This window comes from Paramormyrops kingsleyae, chromosome 8 (assembly GCF_048594095.1).
Source record: "Paramormyrops kingsleyae isolate MSU_618 chromosome 8, PKINGS_0.4, whole genome shotgun sequence".
Taxonomy (NCBI): Eukaryota; Metazoa; Chordata; class Actinopteri; order Osteoglossiformes; family Mormyridae; genus Paramormyrops; species Paramormyrops kingsleyae.
This window is the reverse complement of record NC_132804.1, coordinates 13,034,881-13,046,802: the sequence shown is the minus strand read 5'-3', so window position 1 is coordinate 13,046,802 and position 11,922 is coordinate 13,034,881. Positions and strand designations below refer to the sequence as shown.

The window sequence follows — 11,922 nt, the reverse complement described above, 5'->3', positions numbered from 1 at the left end:
ACACCTAAGAGTTTCACCATCCATAGCACACTGTAGGCATAAAGTCTAATAAAACAAACAACACCTAACAGAGAAGAAGACACCTTATTGGCCAAACAGCTTTGTACACGCGAGGAAGTTCATACACATAAAAGTATTTTTTGTATCATATATAAATGATAAATGTGGGGTGAACTGAAATTTGACCATTATGATATAATGAATTACAGCATCAGTATAAATATTGTTATTATAGTTTAATTACAGCAGTGCGCCATCAGGTGCGTAAACACCACACCCTTTTACTGTTTCCTTCCTGGATATATGTTACATCAAATGGGAAAAACCTCACTAGCACTATAAAAGACTTGCTGCAGTACGAAGAACCTGTAGGTCAGGAATCTGCGTTGCTACTTCAGCTGGGGAACCGCGACACGAACACGGTCCCGCTTGTAAGAGTGAGTCTCCTCGTCGTAAACGACGACAATAGAACTGATTCCGATAATGATCACTTTATTAAAATGATTTCTTAATCGAAATGGATTTTTAAAATAAAAAAATAAAATATTTACATTATCAACTATTATTTTAATTAATCAAATCAATCATTTCTATCTGTGCTCTCATGACTTAATTAACTTAAATTTACTTTTAAATTCTTTAATTAGGCTATAATTTAATTCACCAGTGTTTAATTATTATTCATTATGAATTATTTATACATTTTGAGTAAAATACACCCCTGGGCAAAAAATGGGCCAAAGCTTAATGTCGTGCAATCTGGGTTTGACCCTGTTGTTTTGCTCAGGAGAGTAGATAATGTCTCTAAGACACGTACAGTTGTAGCTTTAAACATTTCATTTGACTGCCTAAGACTTTTGCACAGTACTGTATATATTTTATTTATATATATTTATATATAAATTTAAAGGCACAGGACTATGCACATTTGTAACTGTTATTTTAAACTATTCATTACAGAGAGAGTGAGAGACAGCTATATCTGCTAGCTGGGTCCTGAGAACGATCTCTCTGCTTTCTTCAGCTGCCAACATCCCATCCTGCAGCTAATGGAGAGTGATGAAGGCCCCCGTCCTCAGGTGCTGTCCTTTCCGTCACAGCACCCAACGCGGCTTCTGGAGACATACGTGAAGCGCAGCCTGAGCCTCACTCCGGAGACGCCTGGGTTCGAGACACCCAGGGCCAAGCCCGGCAAATGGTCCTCACTGGTCGCAAGGCAGACCAGAATCGGGGGGCACGATAGTTTCTGTACTGTTTGCCCACCTCATGGCACAGCGGAGGTGGGGCCCACCGAGCCAGATCCCGCCGAGGAAGATGAGCCGCTGGAACCCGTCGCCCAACCAGAGCAGAAGCCCAAGAAGATCAGCAAGAGGAAGAAAATCTTGCAATGCATTGCTGGCCTATTCTCCAGGAATGCCAGCGGAAAAAAGCTGGAAGTGGAGTCTGAGCCGGAGAAATTAGGGAGAAAAAAGAGCACGAGGAAAAACTCCCTCAAGAGCAGTGGCAACCAAGAGGCCAAATTCACCCCAGTAAACCGGCCCTTCCCTCTGGCAGGGTACGACGCTGACCACAAGCTCAACAGTGAGTGGTGCTTTTCTGTTGTCACAAATAAGTCTGTAGTGCCTACTGTGATGGCACGCATCCTAGCTGGGTCGGTAGCTAGATAAAGAGGTTTGATACATTCTCAAATAAGGAATTTTACAATAACCATAAGAATCTTCACATAAAATTTTGATGTTTTCCTGCAGTCTTAAGTGTGGAGCCCCCTAATGCATACTACGAGACGGTATCAGAGGAGCTAGCGAATATCGTGAAGGAGGTCAAAGAGAGTCCGAGGACTGAAGGTTACACGACTGTTGCACAAGTCTTTGAGAAGAGCATTAGAGCAGCTACAGGTAAGAACCTTCTGCTGTGGATTTGCTTCATTTCTGCAAACAAACAATTAGATAATACGCTTAGAAAGTTGACACCGAAAACCAGCTTTTCAGTTGCAGTCTGAAACTAGATGAACAGAGAAAAACTATGTCTTTGTGGTTCATGCACAACGGGGTGAAGTACGTACATGTGAGTAGCAGAGTTGCCAGTTTGATCAGCTGACTGGAGTTAGATTTTCAATTCGAGACAATGCTGCACACACACACACACACACACACAAGCACACACACACACATTTGCATGTATGTTAGAGTTTCATCACATTGTAAATAGACTGTAGGGTTTGCAGACTGCCTCAACACTTTCGATGTAGCTCATTTTAAGTTTGTAATGGAATAATATCAATTTCCCGCAAGATTTCTTGCACGAGCATTAGAGTCTGATAGTGTGAGTGTCACGCTAGATGCATGAGAGTTGGCAGCCCTGGTGTATGCAGCTCTGAAACAAAAATGAGATCACAGCAAAATGTTCAGTTTCACCCATTTATCAATTTGGGTATAGAACTGTGCGCGGGGAGGGGAGGCATGGTGGTGCAGTGGATAGCACTGTCACCTCACACTTGCAGAACCTGGGTTCAAATGTCTGCCAGGGTTCCATGCATGTGGAATTTGCATGTTCTCCCTGTGTTATCATGGGCTTTCACATGTGTACTCTGGTTCCCCCCGCCCCCAAATATGCCTCAATAACATGTACAGTTACATGAAAAGTGACCCAGATGGCAAGTCCAGGCCTACTGTGGTTTTACACAAATAGCCAGATAAACTGTTAAATTGGTTTTCAGGGCAAAATTTGCTGAACAATTTTCCGTATCTATAATCTGTGCTTTCTTTGGAAATACTGATGTGCTTTTCTGCAGAAATGGTTAGCTTTATTCTTAGAAATTTGAAATAAGCTAGTGTCTCTTTTATTTTTTGCATACTGTCCTCGTTTTGGTAGCCTGTGACCAGCTCACATGTATTTGGTTACGTGCAGAGCCTACGTCTGAATGTTTATAAACATAAAAAAGGTTAATCGGCAGAGAGTGAAATGATCAACTTTGCGCTAGAGACAATTCATCATTTCGACTGCTTTCCTTTTCAGAAGAAGAAATAATAAAGAAAATTGTTGAACTTTTAAAAGAACAAGGAAATGACATTGATGAAAAGGTCAGTATTGTTCAGTCATAATGTATAAAATCTGTGCCTCCTGTTTCCTAAAGTTATTATAAAATAAAAGCATAAAAGCCCCAAAAGACAAAACAGCAGACAAACAGAAGAGAGAACAAACAATAAAAAAAAAGACTATACATACTGCACATACGCAGTACCTTAAGAGAATTTCTAAACCAGAAGTTAAATGTATTAGTGAATTAGTCCAGATAGACTTTGCACATTTTTCACATGTAATGAAATACAGTATGGTGAACTGGTATCAAAATATTGCCCAAAGAATTTCAATGTGAGTGGCTGTATAGTTGTGTGTATGTGTGTGTGTGTGTGTGTGTGTGTGTGTGTGTGTGTGTGTGTGTATGCAATGGACTGGCATTTCATCTAGGGCAGAGTTTCCCAATCTGGACCTCGGAGACCCCCTAGACCAGGGGTGTCAAACTGCAGTCCTGGGGGGCAAGGGCCCAGTGTAGCTTAATTCTTTCCCTGTTCCACCACAAATGATTCAGCTCAAGAGCTGTGTGGTAATTCGTGGTTCCGGCCCCCCAGGACTGGAGTTAGAGACCCCTGCCCTAGACAGTCCATGTTTGTGCTCCCTCCCGGCTCCCGGCAGCAAACTGACCCATGAACGATAAAGAAATGCATAGATGAATAAGGAGATGACAATGTGAATATTGTTACAGTCTGCGGGCAGGCTGGTGAATTAGTGCACATTAATTCTAGTTCCAGCAGGCTTCTTTTGACAAAATTGACTATTCTTTCCAAGTGCATAGATTTGGGTTAGGGACGTGTCCCTGTAAGTACTGTTGGGAGTACCACGTGTGTTAAAGGAAGCGGGGTTTAGGGCTGGTTTGATCTCCACCAATGTTGAAACCAAACCTACACCCTTGATTGTATCTGAGCATTCTGTGCCGATATGGGTGATGCTTGAGCATACAATGTTGATGGTAGCAGCGGAAAAGGAAACGGCCTTTTTGGGTTTACCTAAGTGGGTCCCCCATGTGATGCAAAGAATTGCACATGACACGCATCTTTCGTTCTCTCCTCAGCTGGCGAAGAACAGCAATGTGAACACCTTCTACCAGATGCTCTGTTACGGCTACTTCCAGCAGCTCGCTGATTGTTACGTGGAAGGGGAAACCCCGGAGCCGCTGCCTGCCGGCACTGGTGACCCGGCCCTGGTCCGCTTCGCCTTCACCCTAGACTTCACCGCCAAGTTGGCTCTCCTTTATAACAACGCTCTCTGCCGGATTGTGGACTTTGGGATCCAGTACCTCCACGATCGCTTCACTCAGATCAACATGCAGAAGAATGACACGAGCACAGTAAGCACAGAGGGCTGGGGGCTGGGGGGGGGGCTTCCCTACCAACCTACTGCTGTCTTAACTGGAATGATATACCTGGATATGTAATTTAAGACAATTACAGAATATTTTTTTTAGAATATTAACAGTAGAGATTTTTTTTAATTAAGCAAAAGCATTTTTTCTGGTTATGAGCCAGACGTAATCAGAGAGTCTGTTTTATAAACGACTTTTCTAAATTCATACAGTAATTCCATTTTATAACAATATGGTGACTTTGCTGGATGTGCCACCCTTCACTCTATACAGTTTTTTTACGCAAATATTACTGTCAGCTACACTTTCATACCACGTGGTTGTCAAATTTAGCCTGCATACCACAACTTTGAATTATCAGTTCAAAATGCGCTTAAGGTTCAGCAGGAGATTAGATGTATCGGTGCTCTAAAGCTCTCTGGTTTGTTGTGATGCCCAGAGTGATTAGATGCAAAGCCGCCATTTTTTATTCCTTTTTGTGCAACAACTCACTAAATGTCACACATCTTGCGAGTCCTGGATTACCACAGGATACCTGTGAGTGCCTGTGACATCAAAGATAGATACTGTAACCACACCTTGAATTTTTTATTGAGTGGACAGGAAGTGAAATGTGACACTTTTCTCTTAGATAATATTCCAATACTGATACAAATTAAAATATATTTTAACATTTTTTATGTAAAAAATACCTCATCTTTTTGGATATTATTGATGCTCATTTGCAAACGATGTAATAGAAACCTGAAAGTAGTATGTAAGCCTAATGATCAGTAATATTAGGCTAATATAACAGGACAATAAACAACTAAGCTGTTGAAAGCATGACTTGATGGTTTACTTGATTCTTGTGTTTTTGTATGATTGTAGGAATCTCAAGAACAAGATGCAGATATTCCAGACCTGGACTAGACACAAAGATTTATGTTGATGCAATGAGGGACTGATTCCACATCTTCATCACTAAAAATGTTGGATTTACAGCTTAACCTCAACATGACACAAAGATCACAAACTGCTATCAAAACAGGATTTGCCAATTAAGCGGAATGGGTGGATCAGTGCAAGCAGCAAAGACACATTGTTACAAATGCTGTTGCTCTGACAAAGTCACTAGTCTATACCTATAGACCATTGTGCTACGCCGTGTTCTTCTTGACTTGATTGTTGCGGAGCTGCATTCCTAGCCATCCATAAATGAAAGGAAGAACAAAAGATGTTTTCATCCTCCTTCCTGGTCACGTCACACACTGAGAAGCACCTGAATTCTGCTATATTTGCACATTTGTGGAAATGACATGGTGAAAGAAAGAAAAAAAACTGGGTAACCAGTGAAAACTTTTTAATGTATTGCTCATATTTCAATCAATTTAAACTGGTTACCATTTTATTACAGCCAAATACTTGAAATTAAATTAAATGTGATTTATCGAAATTTGCATAACATACCTGTTAAATGAATGATGAAAAATTTTGTATCTTTAAATGGTTGGATATGAAGTGTGCTCTGAAGAATGAACAGCATTCTAGGTTCAGTGTCAGATCGAATAATCTGACCAGTCATACTAAAAAAAACAACTTGAACTGTTTTAATAGTGCTCTGTGTATGCTGGCGTACACAGGATGTACATTTTTAATAAGAGTATGTTTTCTTATTATTTATTGGCTTATTTATTTATTTATTTAAATTATTTGTTACTTTAATTGTATGTTAGTGTTAGCAAAAGCAGTGCAGACAGTTACACCTTGTCTTAATGTTGACTTTTAATGTCAGTATTAGTCATGATAATACAAACTATGTGTAACTCATAACCCTGCTCATTATAAATGGTTTACAAACTCTTCCTGTGTACTGAATTTTGTAATATTAACTTACTTATGAAATTAAATTAACTGGGAACTTTACCAGACCGGGAAAAGCAGATGGTGGATGGATGGATCTTCACATTTGTGAATGGAAATAAGAAGAGATTTAGCCACTTAGTCATGTGAGTTATGTGCAGCCATATCTAATAAGCCCCAGTGACCTTTTTTCGGTGTGCTGCTTCAGTTGAAAGTACCTAGCAGCAATGAGGTCAGTCTCAATGGTCTGGCACAGCAGCCTGTCTTGTGCACTTAAACCTGTTGTTACAGTAGTGCCACAGCCAATATTAAATCTGACAGGTGTATATTGGAGAGAGAGAGTCTCAAAGCATGATGGTCACGTCAGATGTGTGACAGTTGGCAACCTTGTATTAGTGTACAATGAATGTATTATAGACGCATTATGAAGGTGCACTTAATGTAAATTGTAACCAAATAAGAACATATCAAAGTAAGTTGCATGAGTGTCTTCCCTGATACGGAGGTAATAATCAAACCCATTACCATCTGGATTATACTCTGTTGATTTCAGTGTCTGTGTTATGGGGAGGGATTCACGGGCCACACCCCCCCCCCAAATAAGCCGTTCTGCTCCCCCACCCGCCACGGATACAATTTTTTTCCATGGCGTTAATCCTAAAACAAATAAGCCTGGTCTCTCCCAGGGGTCTGGCCACGGACCGTCTGCTATGACCCCCCCGATCGACAATTCTTACTGTCGGTACGCGCTACTGCACCGGTTGGTTTGTCTCGTTCCATTGAGAAATATCCTGACAAAGAGCTCCCTCTGCAGGCAGGAAGCGGTGACACTGATGAGTAACCTGCTTTATCCAGTATTCAAGTGGTCTGCTAGTGTAGCGGAAACTAAAACCCTGTGTTCCTTTAAATCAGAGCTAGATAATATTTTAACAACTCTGAGCTATTATAGTTAAGTTCTCCCCAAACGAGCTTGATTTGCCGAATGGCCTCCTCTCGTTTGTAAATTTCTTATGTTCTTATTTCTCACGTGCAGTAGACAGTCAGTCGCACTACGCAGTGTAAATCTTACTCTGCATGTCCTTCCAATAAATTACAATCTTCATGCTCTGCTATAGACAGATTCCACGCCCAGGAAGCTTGTTTGAGGTTTATGGCAATATTACAAATTAAGTTGTAACCTATTATAATGCCAGTTCTCGATATGAAATTAATCTCATTTTAGCTGGGAGATACAACACGTTTTTCTCATTAATTTCAATGGGAGTTAGAATTTTAAAATGCCAATTTCTGATTTCAGGAATTTGATTGTAACTAATTATAATTAAAACCATTACAATTCAATTCCTTATATCAACAAATTGCATTTTAACTAGATAAAACTGTTCATATAGCATTTTCATCTGACCCCCAGCACCCCCCGTAAAATCGCCTGCACATACATGCACACCATATGGACAATTAGCAATTAGCCTAATGCACATCGTTGGACTGAGGAAACTCACACGATACAGGTAGAAGGAGAAGAAACTCCACAAACACACACACACACACACACACACACACACACACACACACACTCAGTCTATGTATTCATATCTTCACAACTCTCAATTAATTTCTATGGGCATAACCCTAACCCTAACTATGCTGACCCCCACCCAGCCCTAACCTTAACCATAAGTAACCAAACAAAGTACAAGACTTTTGGTCCTTGTGGTGAGCAAAACATGTCCCCACATGGTAAAAAGTTACAGGTAGTTATCACATTGTGGGGATATTACAAACACAAACACACACAGAAATACACACAGCAGGGCAAATTTCAAACCATCAGCCCTATAGTTATGAGGTAACAGATCCTCATGCCGCCCCAATACAGGAACAACAGATATATTTTCCTAATTCTTCTTTACTTTTAGATGTTTGAAGGGTAACAAAAGTTTAATCAAACAATGCAGCCTGTTTGTTCATATCTCCTAAAATGCTCTTTATATGTTGTGGGCACTAAGCTATGGTACAGTATGGTGACTTCATTGTCTATCTGTGAGAGCCACAAAAAAACTAGATGCATCGCCAAAGCATTCTAAGACAGGATGTGAAAATCATAAAATTTCTGGATAGCTGGACGACTGACAGGGAGACAGGGAGACACACACACACACGCACACGCGCGCACACACACACACACTCACACACACAGTCTGGCAACTCCAGGACCATTACCATTCTATTCTATTGTATAACTGCATGTAAAAGCATAGGAAAAGCATGCATAAAAAAAAAGCAAAACCATGGCCTTAAATTGCAAGGTTACAAAAAATGACCAAGAACTCTTTTACTTAATTTTTATTGCTTTTTCTGAAATACAGAAAGGTTAATCGAAAAGGCCAAAGCCCATGTCTTCATCGGACTCTTCAGATTCCTCTTTCTTTTCTTCCTTCTTCTCTTCTGCTGCAAGAGAAAGCATACATTTACCTTTCTCTACAAATGGAAATCTGTGCTACCCTTTCATGTACGTACTAAAGGATTCCCCACCCCTGCCCAAAAAAGGAAAAAAAAATACAAGCTTCACCAGCATCAGTTTTAGTATGTGTATATATTACAGGTGTACAATAACATATGGCTTACCAGCAGGAGCAGCTCCAGCAGCAGCAGGAGCAGCTGCTCCAGGGGCCGAGGCAGCGGCTACAGCGCCACCTGCTGGCACGGAGGCTAACTTCGACAGGCCTAAAGATAGGATGAAGAGAAGAATTTAAGTCTGCACATCCCGGGGTGCGCCTCTACAAATACTAGATTTACAAATACTACTTCGGCGATGTGTTCGACGTCTAGCATAATTATGTGCATTTTGCAATGTCAAACAAAGCCAGGCACTACAACACCGCCAATCACCTGCGTTCAGTACTTCATTCACGTCTTTTCCATTCAGTTCACTGATGACCTGGAGAAAAAATATTTCAAAGACCAGTTTAATAATGAAGCAAAACCATTATATCGTAGAATTATTAGCCAAAGTCACACACCACCAACATGCACCGAGAAGCTGCCCTCACCTTGTTCAGACGTGTATCGTCGGCCTCGATCCCGACGCTGCCAAGGATGTTCTTGATGTCCTTGGCCGAGGGGCTGCTGTTGCCCCCGAGCACAGCCAGCAGGTAAGCGGCCACGTAACGCATGCTGCAGAGGGGAGGGGGGTTATAGCCACAACAAATAGTTATAGCCACAACGTCAAGTGACAAAATTAAGCACTGGAAAATGCAGTATTAATGATTTCGAACACTAAGAAATGGCAGCTTTAAGGCTATCGCCATAATTTAAATAAACATTTGGCATGCATTACTGTAATCTGTTCGAACTAATTCAAAGTGACGGACCGAGCGATATTTCTATTCCTACCATAGATACTACTGCCGACATTCAGGAAGACAGTATGCTCACAAAACTCTCATGGCATTACTGGACCCGTAAATATACTTGCTTATTTTTATACATAAACATTGCCGAAGTTGCTATCAGATTAAACTGACGGCCCAGAAACTAAACTGCTCGCTGGCCTATAAAATGGGGGCCCGAGCTCCGGTGACACATCACATGTCAGACAAAACACTAGCTTACTTACTTTCCTGCCAAATACCCCGAAAGCTAGACAGCGCCTGAATATACATCTATTATACAGCTATTAAAAGACGCAATACGCTGCTGGTATCTTACAAAAAAAGCCGACATAATTACTCACTTTAAGTCTGAAAAGACACGAAACGTCGGTTCCGCTTGAGTCTCGGGCAGAGAAGAGCGACAGCGGGCCTCCGAGGTGTTTTTCCGGTCTCGACACGCATGCGTCAAAGGTCAAAACGTCTTTATAAATTATGTTTTAGCATCGAATATCAAAATATGTATGATATTTAATTAAAAAATCACTGTACTTGACTATATTAAAATACTGATAATATACTACAAACATTAATTTACGGAAGATAATACGCATGCGCACTGACTATGTACGGAAGAGAATCCATTTCCATACTGCAGAGCTCAGATATGGCAGGGCTACACGGTAATGCGCCCCCTGCTGTTGTTCCCAGCAACTTCAACCCAAGAATGTGATACAAGAGGATGCGATGCAACCACAGAATTTTGCAATCACGAGATACTAAGTCAAAGTTAAAAGCTGCTTTGTAGTTTTTAAATTACCAACTGTGCTCGTAGAAATCTTTAGATTCTGAATCATTTTTTGAAAAGATTACTTATTGTTTATATCTAAATTGGTGTCCCATATAAACCAGATTTTTTTTGTTTTGTATTCAAATAGGCCTTTTAGACATTTTAAAGAATTTATATCCATTATAAAATACAATGTTAAATGCAACTATTTAACTTTCCTACCATGACTGTCTACTGGAAAATCATTGGACGCTGAATGGATGGATTAAATGTTTGCAGTAACTAATGAATTTATTGAATTATGAAGTTCCTATCTATGCAATACATTTTCTTAATGGGTTTTAAAGTGCAGTTCGCATTTTGTAATATACACATTTTATAATGCACTGGTTTTAAGTGATATTTTAGAGAATATAGTCTCTAAAGAGAATAAAAAAAAATCTGTCATGGCAATGTAGTTCCTGGGTGGAAAAGCACTATTTTTCCTGCATGCAGCGTGAGTTTTGCATGCTGGGAAAGAGAGATTAGTGCCAATAGAGTGACAAACTGTTGAAATTTCGTTGTCACCCCAACGAGGGTGGAGTCTGCCTTGTGTTTTCTGAGATAGGCTGCAGGGTGCAGTCCTGTACTGAATAAGTCATTATGACAGATTAATATGTGATATCTAGTTGACTCCCCAATGTATTATGAAACTGAAAGAGTCAAATCAATCACTGTAGGTCTTCGAACACTATATACACATACCTACCCATATATATACATATATATATATACATACACACACACACACTGGAGATCAAAATTAGAGAACAACCTACAATTTCCTAAATGTCAAGGTCACTACGTAGTTCTATTTGGAATTTATCCAAACAGGAGTAAAACAGCAGTATTTCAACCACATGTCATGAGTTACATAAATTCAGAAGCACAGTATAAGAAACTTAAATGAGATATTTGAAAAAGATCGCAGATCAAAATTAGAGAACACTTTCAGGTACCTCTCAGTTATTGGTCTTAATCTGGCAGCTTGTGCTAATTTCTTTAATTATCTGACAAACCCTATTTAACTTTCCAGTTATCAATGACTTTGTGAGATATCAAGCCGTTCTAAAGTGACTGAAACCCTCCGTTGTCCAGATGAAGGTCAAAGGAATGACCCTATCAGCCACAGCAAGAGAAGCTGGCCATTCCAAATCTGCGATTTCTAGAATATTGCACCTTTACAATGTCAAAAACTCATTCAAGTCCCCCAAGAAGGCTGGTCATCCATGAAAGACAAATGTAAGAGAGGACAGGATAATGCGGAGGATGTCAATGGGGAATCGTTTCAACACTGCAGCTGGAATTGCTCGCCAGTTCAGCGCTGAACAGGGTAAGGATCTGTCTCCTCATACAGTGTCTCAACGTTTAAGAGCATTTGGACTGACAGCCTACTCTGCAGTGACCAGACCTCTGTCTGACTTCAGAGCACTCTTTGGATTGGATTGGATTGGATTGGA

At 40.4% G+C, this 11,922-nt stretch overlaps 2 protein-coding genes across 4 annotated transcripts; one reads left to right on the top strand and one right to left on the bottom strand.

Moving 5' to 3' along the window:
• The first annotated feature begins 338 nt into the window (after window positions 1-338).
• Window positions 339-6,262, top strand: LOC111856985 (uncharacterized). Of its 2 annotated transcripts, none has more exons than XM_023837373.2 (6): window positions 339-437; window positions 961-1,581; window positions 1,749-1,895; window positions 3,016-3,080; window positions 4,130-4,405; window positions 5,291-6,262. In XM_023837373.2, the coding sequence occupies exons 2-6, from the start codon at window positions 1,050-1,052 to the stop codon at window positions 5,330-5,332; spliced, it is 1,062 nt and encodes a 353-aa protein (XP_023693141.2). In that variant the 5' UTR covers window positions 339-437; window positions 961-1,049; the 3' UTR covers window positions 5,333-6,262. The 2 variants fall into 2 exon arrangements, with proteins under 2 accessions (XP_023693141.2, XP_023693142.2); XM_023837374.2 differs by having other exon boundaries at window positions 341-437; window positions 1,025-1,581.
• Window positions 6,263-8,593: 2,331 nt separating this feature from the next.
• rplp2 (ribosomal protein, large P2) lies at window positions 8,594-10,156 on the bottom strand. 2 transcript variants are annotated; one of them, XM_023837327.2, is made up of 5 exons: window positions 9,999-10,156; window positions 9,316-9,439; window positions 9,155-9,203; window positions 8,891-8,989; window positions 8,594-8,713 (listed from the first exon to the last, which is right to left on the bottom strand). In XM_023837327.2, exons 2-5 carry the CDS (start codon window positions 9,436-9,438, stop codon window positions 8,637-8,639), a joined length of 348 nt encoding a protein of 115 aa, XP_023693095.1. In that variant the 5' UTR covers window position 9,439; window positions 9,999-10,156; the 3' UTR covers window positions 8,594-8,636. The 2 variants fall into 2 exon arrangements, with proteins under 2 accessions (XP_023693095.1, XP_023693096.1); XM_023837328.2 differs by having other exon boundaries at window positions 8,594-8,710.
• Window positions 10,157-11,922: the final 1,766 nt, after the last annotated feature.